Source organism: Fulmarus glacialis, unplaced genomic scaffold (assembly GCF_000690835.1).
Source record: "Fulmarus glacialis isolate BGI_N327 unplaced genomic scaffold, ASM69083v1 scaffold44891, whole genome shotgun sequence".
NCBI lineage: Eukaryota > Metazoa > Chordata > Aves > Procellariiformes > Procellariidae > Fulmarus > Fulmarus glacialis.
In genome coordinates, this window is record NW_009191706.1 from 1,950 (window position 1) to 21,908 (window position 19,959).

At 37.4% G+C, this 19,959-nt stretch overlaps 1 protein-coding gene across 1 annotated transcript; it reads left to right on the top strand.

Annotated features, from left to right (window-relative positions):
- Positions 1–3,752: 3,752 nt before the first annotated feature.
- On the top strand, positions 3,753–11,704 carry LOC104083342 (pre-mRNA-splicing factor CWC22 homolog; the record flags this gene model as incomplete). Its single annotated transcript, XM_009586792.1, has 6 exons — positions 3,753–3,830; positions 4,982–5,134; positions 6,082–6,209; positions 7,136–7,237; positions 7,331–7,524; positions 10,870–11,704. Coding segments are annotated over 6 exons (1,242 nt in total), but the record flags the coding sequence as incomplete, so codon positions are not given.
- Positions 11,705–19,959: the final 8,255 nt, after the last annotated feature.

A 19,959-nucleotide genomic window follows, 5' to 3' on the forward strand; every position in this document is an offset into this window, starting at 1 on the left:
TCTAAACATAAAACAAGCTGAGGTAAAAAATGGTAAATAAAGGGACAATAAAAGTTAAGAAAGACCATTAGCTGACCAAACACAGGACAGACCTGGAGACAGTATAGTAGCTGTCGAAAGCACTGCACGTAGTTTGCCAAGGGGCCACCTGATACTGAAACACCTTCCATGGCTTTGCCAGCCTTGGCTCTGAGGAGTAATTTGACAAACGAAGAAGAGAAAGAGGAGAGATGCTGGAAGAAATAGGCACGTGTGACGTTACACACATTAAAATATGCAGCAGTAGAGAGAGTTTTAAGGTAATAGGTGGAAGTAAAATACACTTTAGCTGAGAGGAAAAAGGAAGAACGTAGCATCTGTAAAAGCAGTGCAAATGTATAAAATGCAAGGCACTAATTTCGCATAATTCCAATTTCACATTGATTTAAACCAATTTATATCCTTTACTAGGTTTGCTTCCAGCAGATCAATTCCTTTAGTTCCTTGTATGATAGTAGAAACCAAGTGCTGGGATTGATAGTTTTCTATTTTAAGAAGCTGCATTAGCTTACAGGGTGGGGATGTCTCCTGATTGCTTCAGCTTGTGTATGCGATGGAGGGAACAGAGCTGTCTGGCTAGCAAGGGAGGGGCGCTGGGAATTAATCGCTTCCAGCTAGGGAGGGGGAGTGAGACCTCCTCTTGGAGGCAGCCTGTGGGGCAGCTCCGAAACTGCAGTCTTAGCTGAATGCAAATGTTAAAGAAAAGAAAGGGGAGAAGAAACGGGGGGAAAAAAAAAAAATGTAGTAACTGTAAAAGGAACCCATGATCAGAAGGGAGTGAGAAAGCTGAGTTGCTTTAGCTCTTCCATCTGCAGTGAACATAGCCTTTGTGTGAAGTTGAGAGAATACAGAGTGGGCAGGGTGTGCTTGTTTTTTAAAAATGGTAAAGCAGGGGGAAAAAGCAAGTCCAATTTTTCTGTCTTTTCCTAGTTTACCCTTTAGCAACTTTAGATGTATCATTATACTTGCCATATTAGATTGAGCCACAGTCCATCTAAACCATTATCCTGTTTGGGTAAGAGCTAGTAGGAAATGTTTAGGGAGAACTGTAAGAAAAGCAGTGTATTTAGAGGGAGCTTTCTCCTGTCTTAGCAGTTTTGGGAAGTGCTGGTTTTTTTCCATAATACAATAATGAATTAAAGGTCTTTACAAAAGATCATTCATCATCTGTATGGGATGTCAGATATTTTCAAAGTGGTTTACTTCATGATTGGATAGCTATACATACTTTCTTAACTAAGCTGAATAGTCACTTGTTGAGCATTGTATGAAAACTGTTGAACAACACAATATATAAATTGCCTGTAAAATTGGGAAACAGATTCATTGCGTTCTTTAAAGCAAGTGATGGACTAAAAAACACAGGCTCTTCCTGCCATAAACATCACCAGAAGTGTTATCATTGGGAGCATAGAAATGAGTTAACTAACCTTTAAAGGTATAAATGAAGCTAGAATTGCTATGTGAACTTGTCGCATCTCTCAAAAAAATAATTAAATCGTTTTAAAGTTTGTTAATTTTTAATCTGGAAGACAGTTACTCTAGACCTAACCTCGAGTTGTTTTGATAACACTAGCAAGAATGTCTTTGTGGGCAAATCTATTTTCATGCATGTGATTATTCAAGATAGCCTCCTAGAAATCATTGTAATATTTAATTAAAATATTAAAATATTTAATTACTGTAAGCCACTGGGGATACCAATGTTGTAATTGCATTTAAGATGAGGTAGAAAAGTAATTTGTTTTTCAAGTCTTGCTGACTTTATTAGCAGTGGCATCAGCACTTTACCCTTTTTAGTGTTTAAAAACTGATTAACTGCAGCATTACTTTAAACAGGATAATATAAAAAGTTAATATGCATTTTAATACATCACACTAACACAGTGTGACAGTGTTGAAAGAAATGCCTTTAAGCACATCTGTAAGGTTGTTTCATACGTTACTGCCTCGATACTTGGAGGGGGTATTTTTTGTCCAGCATGGTTGGCTTTTTATTTGTTTTGAGTTTTTGTGATGGGCAAAATGTTTCTTTTTGGAATACGTGCTTGGAAGAATGGCACAGGTGGGAGGATATGAAGTCTGATTATATGTTACAGTAAACTGGTGTAAGATATAAAGAGGACAAAATGCTTGAAATTACCCAGTATTTTTTTATGGGAGTGTTATTGATAGTTAAAAGAGAAATTAAACTAATCATGGAAGATACATGACTGAGAGCCGAAAACCTATTTGGGAATGTCATAAATTGGTTTATGCTATGAATTTGGTCTTACGAGAAAATAATAAAAAAAATGTTAATGGGAAGAACCGCAGTCCTGTTTAAGTGCCGTGTATTTCATGGCTCCTAATTTATATAAAAGCGTTTGCTTCACTTGTCCTAATTAACGTTTCAAAATGTGCCCTAAACCAGTTCAAAGCTGTATTACAATCTGTAATTTACATAGTAGGTCAGAGGAATAAGTTTGGTTTTAAACTTGTGTGTGCTTACTTGCCTAGATCACTGCTCTCAGCCGGTGAAGGGCTCTGGTCCTAGAGGGGAAGTACAAAGCAGAATCCACCCTTTTCTTCTGGTTCTTGGTTTGGTGTGTGTGAAAGAGTAGGAGGTGGTGGCCAGAGGGTGATTCGATAATGATCTTGGGGTGATGGTATTGGGGAACACGGTGAATGAGAGCCAGACAACCTGTATGCCAAAAAGACTGGCCCTGACTGTTCTAGATAGTTGGTATCAATGGAAAGAGAGCATCTTCTGCAGGACGGCCGTAGCTGGTGCTTACATCCACCATGGAGAGAGGGGAAAAATGGAAGGCAGCCTATCAGTGATGGGGGATGCACAAAAGTTTTGAGAGGCTAATCTAGCTAGGCTTCCTCTGCTCCTTCCTAGCCAAGAAGGAGAGATGCTTTTCTAGAGGGTGATTCACAACATGAGCCTAAAACAGTTTCTTAGAAAAGTTCCTCTCCCTCTCTTGGTTATAGAGGAAGTCCAGGCAGATCAGCCTCCTAAGGCTGAGTTTAGTCTTTCTGAACGTCACCCTCAGACGTCTCTGGTGAAGCGCTTGCAGTGAAACACTGCCTTCTGCTTGCTTATCGTAAGCAGAGCTTGTGGTGAAAATTATGGCTGAATAATTAAAGATATTAGTATATACTGAAATCTGCAGGTATTCCTGATTTTAGAAATACACTGCTAAGCATGCACATTGTAATTGAGTTTCCAAATGGCTTGTCTATATGCCATTTTGACATTTGGAAGTTGCAAAGAATCTTCATTTTCTATAAATGCAGGGATTGGTGCTATTTAAAAAAACAAACCAGAACAAAAACCAAAAACCAAACCAAACAACAAACAAACAAAACCAAAACCACAAAAAAGCCCTCAAAACCTTGCCTTTTTATCTTATACCTCCTTTTTTTGCACTGTGGTAAAGTCTGCTTGTAAATTGTTTTTTGGTGAGATGTACAGTGTGTTAACTCAAAAGTTTTAGCTTAAGCAGAAGAGGAACTTTCAACGGCAAAGTTCGTATTCGTGCCCCAGATAATGTCTAAAACATGAGAAATTCAGAAAACTACTGATGTTGCCAATGAAGTTTTATGTATGCTCATTTCAAAGCTCGCATCCATGTAAGGCTTTCTTCAATATTTTGGTACTTAGTAATGATGTTTTTTGCTGCTACAGTTAATTTACCTAGAGAATTTTTTTTTTTTTCTTAAACTAGAAAGAACTCTGCAATATGATACTTGACTGCTGTGCTCAGCAAAGAACATATGAGAAATTCTTTGGGTTACTGGCAGGGGTGAGTTATGTTTTCAGATTTTATACTTTATGGTAGATAATTTCATTGGGTTTTTTTCTGTATGTCAAACTTAAATTTTAATGGATAAATAAAACTAAGTCTTTTTATCATTCTGAAAATGGTTATATTAGTTGATTGGTTGTATTAGTTGATTGAATTAACATTTTGATTGTAATAAGCATAGTGAATGCAGAATGAGAGAACTCATTTTTTCTTTATATTGGTGCTTTTTTTGTTTCCTTCTTTTCTCATTACGGTTGAACAATAAGTCAGTGGCAAAGGAATGGTACTAAAAAGAGGTAAAAGTATTATGAGTTACCAGAAAATATCCTTTTTACAGTGCTGAAGATTAATTTTGGAGACTCCTGTCTTTTACCATTTTGTTCAAAGCTGCTTAGTAGGTTGTATTTAGAGCACAAGACGTCTGAATACTTACTGTCCTGGGGTTGTGGGTGGGGTTTTTTGTTTGTTTGTTTTTCAGTAAAAGCTAGCTCTGTGTGTAACTAATTGCTAATTTAGTTGCAGTTATTTCTTACTTAAGTTTTCCCTATCTATAATATTGACAGATCTGACTAGTTAAGATAAAATACTTGTTTTCTCAAGGGAGTAAGTTACGCTGAAAGGGAGTGGTTTTTTCCATTTGTATGTTTTATCCAGTGTTTGAGGAGATGCTTCTGCTGATAGTCAGTTACGAAGCACTAACCATATGAATCTACATGTTCTGTAGAATATAAATGTCAATTTCCATGTTCTTTAGAATGTTTATATCCAAAATGTCTTACCTCTGTGTTCCCTGCTGCTTCTTTAATTTTAAGTAGTCATTCAGTGATGTCATGAAAAAAATTTACATTTGATGGGGTTACATCAGGTGAAAATACTGCGTGTACGGAAGTAAAAGAAATTGCTGGATAATTTGCTGTAGTTCAAAACTGATAATTACTGATTTGCAATGCAGATGAGTTTCTTGTTCTGACAAACTGCTGAAAGCAATAAAATGTATCCGTTTGAAGGTATTTTCTTCTCCTCCAATTGTGATTTAAAAGGAAAATCTTGCAGTAATATTTGCACCATTAGGTCACTTACATGTAGGTTATTTGCATGTTTCATATTTTGTTTAATCTGGTTGTTTAAATTGTACAATGTTGTCTCAGCGTTTCTGCATGTTAAAAAAAGAATATATGGAATCCTTTGAAGCTATTTTCAAAGAACAATATGATACCATTCATCGTTTGGAAACAAACAAACTGAGGAATGTTGCCAAGATGTTTGCTCATCTACTGTATACCGATTCAATTCCCTGGAGTGTAAGTAAAAAAGGGTATTGTCCTAGATTTCTTTTCAATAATTAATCTCCAGTATTAAGAAATAACATACAATACATTTAGTTTTAGTATTGATTCTACAATTTGGAACTACTTGTATTTGTAGCAAACTGGATTATTTTAAGTATCTTCTCAGACACTGTTGAACAACTCTGTGTTGCTCCATCTCCTCTTTCTGCCCCCTGTGCATCATCATCCTTCCTCCCCCATTCTTAAGTAGTTGATTTAAGCTGGTATTTTGTGGAGCTCAGCTGGAACTGGTTGATTAAAATGCACTTTTTTTAGAATTTTGAACTTTTAATCAGCAATGTAAATTGCAGAACAGTCTCTCAAAAACAAGCCTAAAGAAACCTTTTAAAATTATCTTTATATATAAAATTAAAAGTTCTACATAATTATAAGAAATTCTAAAATACTGCCATTTTGTGATTTAAGTGCCAAATAAAGGCAATCTTGTATTCTGAGATAACTTATTTCTTCATTTGTAATGTTATATTATTATATCAAGGTAACTTCTTTTTTCCTACTGTTTTATTCTTGTTTCACAGCCTAGTCTAATTGTCATTCTTCATGCGCACACACAAGTCAGGCCAAATATTTCACCTCTTTAGAACTTAAGTCCCAAATCTTTAACTTCCCAGAAGTGCACACCCCTGATTTTTTTCTTGTGAAGCTTTCCTGGATAAAATAAATCCTTAAAGAATTACTGGTATAAATATGATCAGAAACTGCTCCCAGGTGGTAGAAAAGAATTTTAGAGGCAGAACGTCTGGACTAGGAATCATAGGCTCTATGTTCTTGGGGCAGGGGGACATGCAGAAATCATTCTTTATTAGTTATTTCAGGAGAACAAAGGTTTTTAAGATAAATAAAAGAATGTAGGTTCAAACTTAGAGGTTTTTTCTAAATATTTTTCTAAATATTTTCAGGTCCTTGAATGTATAATACTGAGTGAAGAAACTACCACATCCTCCAGTAGAATTTTTGTCAAAATATTCTTTCAGGAACTCAGTGAATATATGGGACTTCCTAATCTAAATGCAAGATTAAAAGATGAGTAAGTTGAAATTTTATTTTCAAAACTGTAAATTTAATTAGTTTATTTATCTGAAAAAGTACAGATAAGAACTCTGTTTTCAAATTCATCTAAAACTGCAGTTCTGTAGCTGCAGTACTTCAAGAATAAGTTCATGTATAGATTTAGTTATTGCAGAGAGTCCCATTAAGCTGAGTGTGTTACCATCCATTTGGGTTCAAGTATGTGCATGACTATTTGCAAGGTGTATCTTATATTTTTTTTCCCAATGATGGTTCAGCTTGTATAAGAATTTTCCAAGTGCAATTCTATTTTTATGTATTATCAGCTGTATAGCTCTGTAATAAATGTTACTGTGGCTTCTTTTTCTGACAAAACTTAAAAAAAGCACGTAACTATTAATTTCAGTTTTTCTGTGATTAATTGCTTATCCTTAAGTATAGTGTAAATACCACATTCTTTTAAGCCTGTATGTGATTTAATGCATTGTATTCTGACAATGTTCCTTTCAGTTGCTTGAGCTATATCCTGTAAGTTGGGATTTCTTCTGTGTATAGTGAAGAATTTAGTAGATGCTTTAGCTCATGTAAACTTAAACTTGAAACTATACTTAGGACCCTGTTTGGGATTTCAGTATAGGTACCTAGATCTTTGAACTTTTTGGTCAACAAGTATTATCCGAAATTAGGCTTTTTGTTGTCATAATCTGACAGTATGTATGTAATTCTTCTGTGTGTGAAGAAGCTTATGTTTTCGTAAAAGAGCAAGTTTTTAAATAGCATTTTGATCAGATACAGATATAAACATTGAAGTATTGAAAAATGCATGAAGAGAAAACTTTTGCTGTCCTATGGAGATCCATACAGTTTCTTTTTCAGTTTATTAATGTCAATGAGAATTAGTGCTAAGCTGGCATGGTGTTTAATTTAGATGTTTGTTTTCATCAGAACACTGCAGCCTTTCTTTGAGGGATTGTTGCCTCGGGATAACCCAAGAAACACTCGCTTTGCCATCAATTTCTTCACTTCTATTGGCCTTGGAGGACTAACGTAATCACATTTCTGATTTGATATTTATTTTCCTTCCCTCCCCTCCCTGTGCCAAAAAAAAAAAATTGATTTTTTTTTTTTTCTGTTAATTAGGGATGAATTACGGGAGCATCTTAAAAATGCACCAAAGATGATAATGACACAGAAACAAGATGTTGAGTCATCAGATTCCTCTTCATCTTCAGAGACAGACTCTTCAGATTCTGATTCTGACAGCAGCAGTAGTAGCTCAGAGTCATCCAGCAGCAGTGACTCCTCATCTAGCAGTGGTAACAGCAGTGACTCAGGTATTTAAATGCTAACTGTAACTATTTACTTCTCTTTTATTTACTTCTGTACACCTATTTATTTCTATGTATACTTGTTTTGAGGAAAAACTAGCTATAGACAGTATTAGTTTGTCTGCTTTAAAAACTAGTCAATTTTTTTAAACTTACAAGTTTTATAATACTAAATATTGCTCATGGAAATTTATTTTAGAGTTTAGAAAAACTGAGTTCCATTTTTGGAGACTTAAATATCTGAGGAACATTGTTTTGTAGATTACTTTTTTATATAGTTGATACCTGTTGCTCAGTACTATCACTTCAGTTTAGTGGAGGACAGCGGGATTAGACTCGTTCTCTATTAATATCTCTGTGGGATGCTGATGAACTGTAGAGACTAATGACTACAGCTCTTTTTTGCTTGGCTTGATGGAGTGAGCTTCATACTACCTGTGTCCTTCCCTGTAAATATGTGCCTCTTCATGGGTCAGAAATGACATTGTTCAGTTCTAGCTGAATTATTCTCCTTTCAAGTTTCCATTTCTAATTCCTTTTTCTCAGGAAGAGTTTGTGTGGTGATACAGTGAAGGTTCTTGTCTGTAGAGAAATCTCCAAGGAAGAATTAGCTTTTGCTGACAACTTAGTATTTTGTAGTTTTACGCATTATAATTAGGGTGTAGCATCTTATACCATCCTGCTGATGTAGAACCTTCTATTTGACATGAAGTGTCATAAACATTGCTTACTCTATAAAGTACATGCTAGTGTGAGTTACTGTGTGCAGTCTCCCCCACTGTATATAATGTGAGCAGATGATAACGCAGCATGACGTTCTATAGTACAGAAGCTTGCTGATTCAAAGTTAATTTGATTTATTACATGCCTTTGAAATGAAAATGTTGATTGATAAAAGCAGTGTGAACTGCTCATGCTTTGGAAATGCATTTTTGTTCTCCATTGCAATCTTACTGTACAAAGTCTGATTTGTGTATCATCGCATTCATCGCATTAATGACGACAAAGCACTAGAAGAGGGCACAGTTAAACAGGGTCAGAGGAGGTGTTAGTTCAGCAAAAAGCCAGATGGCTCCTGCATAGACAGCTGCAGCTCTGCTGAGCTGCTGATAGGAACCAGAGAGGTAAATCCTTAGCGACAAACCAACTGAGTCTGCAGTCTGCTAGTATGAACACTTTATTTTTGTAAGTTTAGGACCTTCCCTTTTTTTACTTGTCCATTCTCCATTCAGGAACACATTCATTAAAACTTGCATTTTGATATCGTTGCAGCCTGGTTTCACTTTTTTGTTCCTGGTTCTTGTGTACTTAAATACAGTGGCCAGAACACTAATTGGAGATAACTATATTCTTTAATGGTAAACTTGATTGAGGTCCATTACTGGTTGTAACTCCAACTCTTCCTGTGTTTGCAGCTTTTTAATTCTTCAAAATAACTTGGTAGAGCTGAAACGCATTTTTCAGAGGAATGTGCTACAATATTCCGGTGTTTTAACAGTGCAATATATAAGAGAAAATAGGAAAACTGCTGATTAGAAATGGAGCATGGAGCTAAATTAGAGATTACTGTCTTATGGACAGTTAATGTGTGGAACTTCACCAGCTAGCTCAGCACTGCTCTGGAGAGGTCATTCCAACCACAACAGGACCAGCAGAGGACAAAATTTGTTATCAAAGCAGCTTGTTCCTTTGTATTTACTTTCTCAGGTCTTTTTCTGCATTCTGGTGCATGTCAAACAATAGGGAAAATACTGTTTAGAAAACGTAATGTGTTAAAATCTATCTGAAGTGATCCATCATCACATTTTATCAGAATGCCAGGAAGCCTTAGTTCAGACATGAAACTAGCCAGCTGCTGTAGAACTCAGATTTGATGTAGTATTAAGTCAGTTTTGGCTGTGGTATTTTCAAAAAGTGATTAGAAACAGTTAGCTGATATGATACTATAGTTCATACAACAAGGTGAATTAATGGTTATTCTAAATGGCTGTAACTTCAGTGTTTACTGATAAATACAGTCGAGTGAAATCTAGAGGTTCCTTATAAAGAGCAAACAGGAAGAGTAAGGCCTCTTCTACTGAGATGAGCACTACTGTGTATTTAGAAATACACAAGTTTCAATCTTAAATTGTTGACAAAGCTGTCACTATTTCTCCTGAAAATGAGCCAGAGGGCCATTTTTCTTACGTTGCTGCGGTACCACTATCTCGAGCCATTTCAGTATGCCTCTGTTTCCTCCTAGGATAGTGTTGGAGATTTTTCCACATCTGCTGATTTTAATCTCCATTGACTGATAAGCTTTTCCAGGAAGTAATTGGAAAAGTAAATTATTTTAAGAGACTGGACGGTCTGGGAAAGGTGATATTTCTAAAAAAAAATTATTTGTGAGGGTGCTTTGATATATGACTTTACAGCCTATACCTGGTCCTTTTGTATCAAGTCACCAAGAGGATGATGATGGGTAGAGGTTCTCAAAAGTCAGGCATCACTTGCAGATAGCTAAGGGATACTTGTGAGTGGCAGCCACACCTGTACAAATTTGAGTTGTTCCCTCTTTAAGCAATTAACTGGTGGGGGAGGGGGGAAAAGAAGGTGGTTGGAGTTTCGTCAGTACACAGAATTTCAAATCTTTTCAAATATGAAAGCATGTCTTGCATAACCAAAAAATTCTTGGATCGGCAGGTTTGCAGATGTTACGTTAGATTCCGACTTAGTGAGTTGCTCTATTTTAACACTGATAAGACTGCTTAGTAATGTTTTGCATTCAAGCGCAGGTTTGGGTTTTTTTGTAAGTTGAGGAAGAAGTTTCTTTTTGGTTTGAGCTGCATCATGTTCTCGATACCTGTATAGGCATTGTAAATGGGATGAAATGCAGAAAGCTATTCCCTGATTTCTTATTTGTATGCTTTTAAGGTTTTGGGGTGATGCGTTGTGACCTTGCTTCTTGTTAATGTGAGATTCTTGTGTTAGTAACAGTGGGGTTACTGAGAAATACTGAAGCTTAGAGGAAAAATGGAGAGTAGTCTTGGGCTTGATAGTCAGTTCACACTTTTATGGAGAATTTCTCTTTATGTAAAATAAAAAGCCTGTAATGCAGACTGACATTTAAAAATAATCAGTACCTGCTCAGTTAAAGAATGGGTGAATTTTCCCCCATTGCATGGGACACTCAGTTGGGGGTGGGGGGGAGCAATAAAATCAAAGCTCATTATTTTGAAACCTTTGTTCAGATACGTACCTACAAAAGTTTTCTGACAAAAAATACCTCTCTAGAACTTTCTATGTAGTTTAAAAAGTTAAGCGTAATAAATTAAAATGCAACCTTATTCCCATAATTTGTTATAATTTCAGATGTTCCTAAAGCCAAAAGAAAGAGAATGCAAAAGAAAAATAGAGAATCTGATAAAGTTTCCAGGAAAAAACAAGAAAGGAAAAGGAAATCACTTGAAAAGAAAATGGGGAGGAGGCAGCAAGAGGAAAGAAGTGATACTGAAAGCAAATCAGAAAGAAATCACCGAAATTTGAGAGAATCACACAGGAGAGATGACGTATCAAAATATCATCACAGAGATGAGTCCAATGGCAGAGACGGTTACCATAGTGGTAAGGATAGGAACCATGAAAGAAGTAAGGATCTAGAAAATAAGCACAGTAATTCAAAACCGAAGAAAGCAGAGAGAAGAGCTTCTTTGTCTGATGATGAAAATTACAGACACTGGAGCAAAGATAATGGACATCGCAGTAGAAAAAGAGAAAGATCAAAATCCAGAGAGAGAGACCGTAATAATTCAAGTCCGAGAGAGGAGGAACAGGAAGACCGATACAGAAATGGTTCAGAGAAACACCGAGAGAAGTACAACCGTTATTCTGACCAGTACAGAGAATCCAGAAAGAATGAGGACAGGCGAAGGGAGAATTCCCCACACAGACGAAAATAGTACCTAATCAGAATTTGAAATAAATGTGCATTTCTGAGTTGTTAAAACTGTATTTTAAAATCTATTACTGAACTTTCTTTAAAAAAAATATTTTGTACAAAGTGATAGTTTGCATTTGTAAATTTTATCAGACTTTTTCAAATTTTCAGTACCACTTTTTTATAACTATTGCATTGAGTCTTTCTGTTAAATTCTTCCTTTGGAAAGACAAAGCTGTTTATTTTGTGAATAAAACCATTAAGATCTCAGCGAAATGGGTGGTTTTGTCACTTGGTTTCAAGTACTTGTAATTGTAACTTTATAGTCTAAAAAACATTGGGTTTTAACTTTTCTTGTTAATTGAAAGTCAGATACTGAGGCTAGGGTGATAAATGTAAAAATCTCAGATTACAATGTGAATGTTACATGAGAAGGCTTTATAAAAAAAATTTCAAACATCAGCACGAGCGCTTCAGGCATTCTATAGCTGTATGGTTTTTTTCAACTTCGCAAACATGAAAGCAAGTTTGACCAAAATTTTCAGGAAATACTTCAGTTGATTTTTTTTCTTCAAGAGTTAAAATTGGAAAAGCAATATTTCTGTTTTAAATGTCACATTTGAAAGTGTGTCAACTTGTTCTGTTACTTTTCACAATGTTTTTTAATATTGTAACATCCTGAGTAGTTACACTTGTGATCTTAGATAGGGGGGGGGGAAAAGTTGGCGTGGTTTTTGAGGGTTTTTTTTTTCCAACTATGAATTTGATTTTGAAGTCATAGACTTCAACTCTAACCCTACAAAGGAAGTGTTAAAGGAACATCTTTCCCAGTATATAAAAAAATAAGAAATCAAAATAAGAGGTGTTTCAAATCTTTTTAGACGTTTTGAACTACATGGCTTGAAGTGCTCAAGTTCACTGGAAGCAAAGTTTACCACAAAAAAAATCAGTTGCTGCAGCAGTTAAAATTGTTCTACCTGGAGTTATCTGAAGCAACTAGCTCAACATTCATTGTATGAGTAATGAATCAAAATCATCTGGTTAAGACTCTAAATCCCACTAGTAACTAAGGAAAATTTTGAAAGTCTTTAGGCATGAAATAGGAAATAGTGCGGACATGGTCAGTAGGAAAGACAGAGGTGATAGCTGTATATTATGCAATTGTTGATGCCGTAAGACTACATTTTTTTACTTTGTGAAATGAACACAATTGCTGGGCATGTAAGAACTTACAATCTTACATGTGTAAATCATATTTCATCTTGTATAAAGCATAGAAAATACATTTGAGCTGTTTTATAACAGAAAATAGAACAATTCCTAAGGAAATAGATCAGTTTGCCTAAATCTTGTCACAACATTTTTCTAAGAAAAATGTCACATTTTAAAATTTTTTTCTGTATTTAACAGAATTTATTTCTGCAAGCTTTCATGTAATAAAACATTTTCAGTCAAAAACATTTGCATGGAAAATAAATTCATATTGCAGATTAAAAATAAGTTTTCTATCTTGTTATACCACACAGCTTTAGTGACATCATGAGGTATATGTTGTTTAAACTGTGGTGGTTTTTTTGGCCAATGCACTTCTCACTTTCAAAATGGTTTGTGCGTTTTGGCAGCGTGTGTTAGTTCCAGGAAAACTTAATTTGAAAGAATGCTTTCTAAAAAGGATTCTGCTGATAATTGTTATGCTTCTTTGATAGCTCTCTACGAACAATATTGAAAATGATCTGTACTTCATAATGGTTTAATTGTACAAACTTACTTAATTTATCTAGAGTAATATTCCCCTTACTATGTTATGGGTTTAATAGCATAAATTTTATTAACCCATAACTTTTGAGATATTTTGTTCAAGTTAAAAAGCTTGTTAATTTCATCTTTAATAAATGGAAATATATTAAAACAATAAATGTGAAAACAAAACATTTCTTAAAAAATAAAGCATTTCATCTCAGACATGCTGATCAGGAAATGCCAGCTTAAACATCTCCAATTTTTTGTGTTACCTTGTACTAGCTGATGAAAATATTGTGCTCTTTGATGGTGAAAAAAGGGAGAGGATGAGATTAGGACTTGAGCTGGGGTCTCAGGTGCATTTACAATTTCTTGGTGGGTTTTTTTATTTCCAGAAATACTAATAGCTATTTAATAGAATGAACTATTAAAAGTAGCTGTTATTTTACCTTTACTACTGTGAGCAGGTTGATGTTAGCTAAATGCAGTAAGACAGCGAGGAGTATCTGGGATGTGCGCCTGTGACCAGGTGTGTGCTCAGAAGAATGGCCGCGCTGCGGCACACCAGGCCTGTCCCCAGCCCCGCGCCGGTGCTGGCAGCGGGCGGTAATACCGAGTGCATCCCCAGTTTTTAGCAGACTGTCACTTACGGACTTCCTGAGCCAGAGGCACTAGGTGCATCTCTGAATAAGGCGTCGCCCATTAAGTGTCCTCATTCTTTAGCTCATTTTGGGGGGGATTCTGCAGCATCCTGTGCCAGGAGTTCCAGTATTTTACTGTACAGTATGTGTAAAAGTATGTTTCTTTTATAGCTTCTGCCTGATCACTTTCATTTGCTGCTTTCTGATGCGTTTTCTGAATAACAGTCTGTAGTTGTTTCCTGCTTGCCATCTTGTGTGTGATTTTATAGACCTAAACCTGTATATTCTTTGCCATTTCTTTTCCAGAAGTTAAAATTCACCTGTAATCTCTCCTTGTGTGGGACTGCTCTTTAGCCCTGATCGGTCCTCCTGCCCTTTATTTATTTATTTATTTTACTATATTCTTTATAAGGGAAAAGAAGTCAAAATACTACGTAGTATTCAACATGAGGGTGTTCCAGGAGTTGCACTGTGACATAAAAGGTTTGGGGGTTGGTTTGTTTTCAGTCTATCCTCTCCATTGCTGTAGAGCTGAGTGATCCACAGTGGTCCTGGCCTTGCCTTCCTCAGCAGTAACAGCTAATTGTAGACCATGCACAGTAGTGGAGCGACTCATGCGTCTAGTCTATAATTAATACCGGAGCTCTAGGTTGTGTATTGAATAGCAACTTTGACCGAAGGACTTCAAGAAGTGGAGGTTCTATGACATTCTTCGCTATTTTGCTCAGTTGCTAACCCTCGCTACTTAAAAGCGTGACTGAAACAGCCCAGCCTTAGCTTTCTGCAATGGGCGCTGGTTATGACTTTGTTTAGCAGAGCTGTGCTGTCAGAAGTCACCTGACGCAGGTACCTCTGGGCCGTGTTCAGGGAATGGCTTGACTGCCTCTCAGGTAAAACAAATACTAAGCTGCTTTGGTCTTGCTGAACTGCAAGTTTCAATCACAAGTGCTCTTGACTCGGAAGAGTGAAAATGTTACTGTTGGAGAAATGTGCTGTTTGTTGGCCCTGTAACTAGCAACCTGTACCGTGGGACTTAAAAGTGTGTTATGAGGGAGGGTGTTGATGGCAATGCGGTGTTGGGCGTCTGGGCCTTGGTCTTCGTGGTGTGCTTGAACACAGAACCGTCATCAGCTGCTTGGGTTGGCTCCCGAGTCCCTCGTGCTGGTCGGCGCCCAGGTACGAGTTACTGGTCGGCAGGGCTGCAGGTACTGACTGCCGTGGCCTGTCAAGGGGAGCAGCTGCTGGAGGAAACTTCCAGACTCAGCTGGGTCAGAGCTGGTACCAACCAAAAAGATGTTTGGGAAGGAACTTGTGACGGCCTGTTCTGATCTTGTATGCTTAAAATTTACCTTTCAAAAGTGGTTGTAAAATCCAAGTCCATAGGTAAAGTAAGAGAGGCTGCATCCCTTTTGCTAGGACTCCCTGGCCGAGTTTGAGTTTCCTCACGCTGGTGGCATTAGGTGGTGTAGAGAGGAGTGGCTGACTCACCCAGTGAATTCACTGTCCATGTAGGAATAAGTCTTGACTGAAGTGTTTGTGGTATTTTGAAGAACCGTAATTCTGTTCTCCAACTATAATTTCATTTGGAGCAAGGTCTGTGAAGCTTCATTATTTGTATACTTCAGTCTAAAGAATGTTTTTTGGGGAAAAAAGACTAGCACTGTTTAGGCCATCTTGTTGTATAAATCATCAAAACATGACCTCATAGTATGAGAGCAGTTAGATACATTTCGGGACAAAACTATTCACTCTCTTTGTTAAAAATACTTTAAAATTGTCATCAACGGATCATGATTTCTAGAGCAGTTTTAGCTGTTATTTAAGCAGTATTGCAGTCTTCAAATTCTAGATAGTTCATCTCCGCAGTTCTGCATGGGAATGGGAGCCTGACTACAAATATATTTTTCTGTTTGCGTTGTTCATGTTAAATGAATTTTACAAACAGATCATGTACATATTGAAAATTAAATTCAATTTTGAAAATTACTAGTAGTACTAATTAGATTTAGATGGTATATTATTTTAGCCTAGGAGTATTGGTGTTCTTTAATTTACTTCAGGCTCCAGTAACATAACTCTTCTTAACTTTTGAATGCAGGCTATACTCTAAAATAGCTTAGCACATGTCAGCCACCAAAAAATACATGAGCTAGGGTGGGCTCTTCATGCTCCAGTAGCAATTTAAGGGCCTCCCTGTCATTAAGTTTGTACGTTTTATGAATAGAAGAGAAGACACTAGCTCATCTTCATTCACCATTCTTAAACTATTTTGAATTATCTTCCAGTGTTGAGGAAATATGCCTAACCATATGGCTAATTTTCTTGGAGAATCTAAAAAAGCAGGAGTCTATTATTATGCTAGCAGGGAGAATTGACTCCATGTTCTCTAATAACATTCAGGGAGCAGGGAAACTTGTCCTTCAATTTATTTTCAATTAGATAAGTTAGTATTTTTTAAAAAGCTTTTTTATTAGTCAAAATATTTTTTTAAGGAATTGTGAAGTCAAAATGCAGAATAAAGGGGTATTTTAATTAAAACTACATAAAACGTATTACCAGGTTAAAAGCAGCATGAGCAAAATATTACTTTATATGCTGGAAAAACTTGAGGTCATTTCAGGGATGTTCTGCTTTTTATATGTTTTCCTCAAGCAAGTCTATAATTTGGCTGAGACTAGAGTCAGGGATTTTCTTTTCTTGTCTAGTCCTCATGACTATCATCAAGCATTTCCTTCAAACTTCAAAAAAAAAAAAAAAAAGGGAGGGGTGCAACTTAAAACCTTAGTGTTGTTGGGAAAATGGTTAAAAAAAGACAAGTCCGTTAAGAAAATAAACGTCACATTTTGACTCTGTTTAAGCTATGTCCATTTTGAGTTATCTTTTTCCATTATTTTGTAAAATAAAGTGGGGAACGAAAATTTTCCTGAGGGAGAAAATAAGCTGCAACATTTCCTAAAAGAAGTGGGTAGGGGAAAGAGCAAGGGTGTGGAAGAGGATGCAGAGCTCCGAGAAACAGGAGAATTTGTCTTCAGCAGCAGGGTGCTCGTGGCAGGTGAGGAAGTGAGGTCAAAGCTGTTCTGAGCAGGTGTGTAGGTGCAATGCTAATCGGTTTTAGCTTGTTGAGTGCTGTTGCTCCTTAATTACTTAACTGAAATGTGCGTTCTCCCTTTAAAATTGCTGGGCCCCTGGCTGCTTTTCAGTTGCTTGCCTATTGCTTTTGGGGGTCCTTCATGCCTCAGTCACAGCTGTGAAACCTCGTGTGCGATTTCAGATTCTAGGCTTTTTGTAGAATAAAAAGCTGTGTAAAAATGGCTTTGTCACCAACTTACCTAAAATTTGGTTTAACTTGAAGAAGATTCCTTGTATTTTCAAGTCCCCGTGGATAAGCCCACTCCATCTCATAAAAACTGAAAGTTTTCAGCGTCCTTTTTTGCTCTGGAGTAATACTTAAGCTAACTGGAGAGATGCCCGTTGATTTAAAAGGGAGAGGAACAAGACCTTTCATCTGGTTGGTTACAGATGCTGCTCCTGTATTGACTGTATTTGCGTTGCTCAGTATTCTTACTCTCATTAGGCTTTTCCTCATTTTCTCCTGCTCTGTTGCAGTTTTTCCATTTTTTTTTCCCTAGCACTTCTGAACTTTGTTCTTTATCACATGCAGTGTTAGCCATTTAGAAAAGTATAATGCCAAAAATACACATTAAAAATTTACTATATATCACTTGCATAATGCATCAAAAAATGATCTTTAAAGGATAACTTGACGAAAGGAACAGTGTGTGCGCACACATACCATAAAGAACAAGCGTGCAGCGTGCTTCTTGCCTTCTCCTCCTTACTTCGGAATAGCGAGTTACAGGATGATTGCAAATTTGATGAGGTTGATCAGTCTTATATTTGTAAATGTTTTGTTCTGATTGCTTTTATTTTGCACCACCTTTGCTAGGAAGAAGCATTGATGGAGTTTTACACATTTCTGAATTTAGATAAAGAGATAGTTGAAGGATCTCATGAGTGCCAATATTCCCTCAGAGGAGCTGTGGTGGTACTAGTAACAGCAGAAAAAGTAGAGAGGGGTTAACATATAGCGTAGGGTTGGATCCCATAGGCTTCTGTGTGCCTGTGGGGAATACTAAGAGTTGGTATCTTCTTACCGGCAGACTATGTAATCAGCCCGAGTCCTTTGGCTGTAAAGGCTCATGCAGAAGCTCATGGGGAGAGTTGTCTGCTGGTCAGCCTGTTTACCCATCCCCTATACCTGGGCAAGGCTGTTAGGGAGGAAGATGCATCCGACAGTCCCCTCCCTGTCATCCCTCACCAGGCAAGTTCAGAGCTGGGCATGCTATGTTGATGTCCATTTTGGTGATCATTGCTCCAGTAATGTTTCAAGCAAGGTAAATGGTAGGTCTGGTCAGCTGTTCATACGTACAGAGGGTTTCCACAATGAAGCCCTGTGAGTCTAACCTACCATGGCTGCTTTACGGGTCATAGGTGAAGAAAACCTCTGCAGCGTACAATGAACTGAAAGAGCCTCTCTTGGCTACAAAGAGGGTCCAGAGGGAATAGCTTCATTACACCAAGGTTAGCTTTGGCAGATACTTTCGTCCTTTCCTCCTTCATCTTCCTCCTGCTTCTCAGTCATAGGTGGATGTCTCATGTGAAATTGTGAAGTGTTCCAATTTTTAATTTGGTAATAAGAAGTGCCTGAATAGTCAAAGAACTTGAAAATTCCCCTGGAAAAATAATGTGGGGCAGTGGCGCTGAAGGGAGAAAGATTACACCAATTCACGACTGGTCCCAGTTAGGTGGCTGGCAGCGGCCCTTTGTTTTGCTGTTTCAGTCTTGGTGAGAACGCCACCCTCCCTCTCTCACCATCACCCCTTACTGCTGGGTGTGTTAAACACACTTCTTCAAGGGGATGCACAACAGGTCTCTCTCAAACTGTCCTCTCCTTCCTGTCTCCCATGTGTCCCTCAAAAGGAAGAGATGGTCACCTTGGTCACCTCTTTCTGTTCCCTTTTAAAAAAGGCATCTTATGCCCCAAATCTGGTGTATAAATATACACCTAGAGAAGCAGGCTTAAGTAGTCGATAGGGTTTCGTGTGGCCTTCTCTGGGTCTCCTCTGTCTGTTAAGCTGTGTTAACAGACTTCAGTGTCAGGGGACTTTCATGGTGGACAGAAAGTTGCATTAATTTAGGGGTTGAAATAGCCAATTGAAAAGTTGATATATTAGATGATATAATGCTAGGGGTGCAGACGGCCTTTGTGGCGTCCTATGAGGAAGGAATGCTTAAGTGACGACTACCTGGAATGGGACACACACTTTGAATGAATATGCTTCCTTTGTTCAGGCCTTGAGGTTGGCTGTCTGGTCCGCAGGCTCTCATTCTTTGATTAGATTCACAGGGCCCCCTTCTTCTTGTGCTACACGCTTTGTTATGAGTCACCAGAGGTGGAACGCAAAAGTGCTTAAGAAAAAAATTGAAGCCAAGTGATTTACTTGATCCGTGATTGAAATGAGAAACTGAAAATATGCATTTGGAAAAAAAAGTAAGTTCCTTTGCAGCTCTGTTCTTTCCCATCCTCTCTTCTCTGCACAGAAAAAAACCCTTGTTATAGCTCTTTGCCGAAGAGAGGGGGTGCGTCAGCCTGTTTTGATCACCGTACCTGTTTGAAACGGGAATTCTTTGAGATGTCATCCACAAGTGCTTCACAGCCCATCATTTCCTTCACTCTTGCTGAGTGTATTTATGTGATTATGGCTGTGAGGAGAAACTGTACGGACGGGTTCGTTGCTATGCCCATGGCAGGGAAGGACGCAGCCTCCGTGCTCCTCGTGCAACCTCAGGCTAAATTCATCCCTATGCATGTGGAGTCGGTTTGTTTGTTTCAATTTGCAAAGTAATTCTTTCCTCCCATTTCATTTTTAGCTCTCTATTTAGAGAGGCGCAGACATATTGGAAAAGTGTATTTCAGTTTTCCACACATATATAAACACACACTTACACACAAAGTCTTCTATTTTCATTCTCTTTGTACGTAAGAGCTTAAGATCAGTTCTATGTGTGAATTAATATAGTTCATTGGAATAAATTTCAGCTATTTATAATCTGTGTGATGAGCTTTATCACTGTACTATCTGA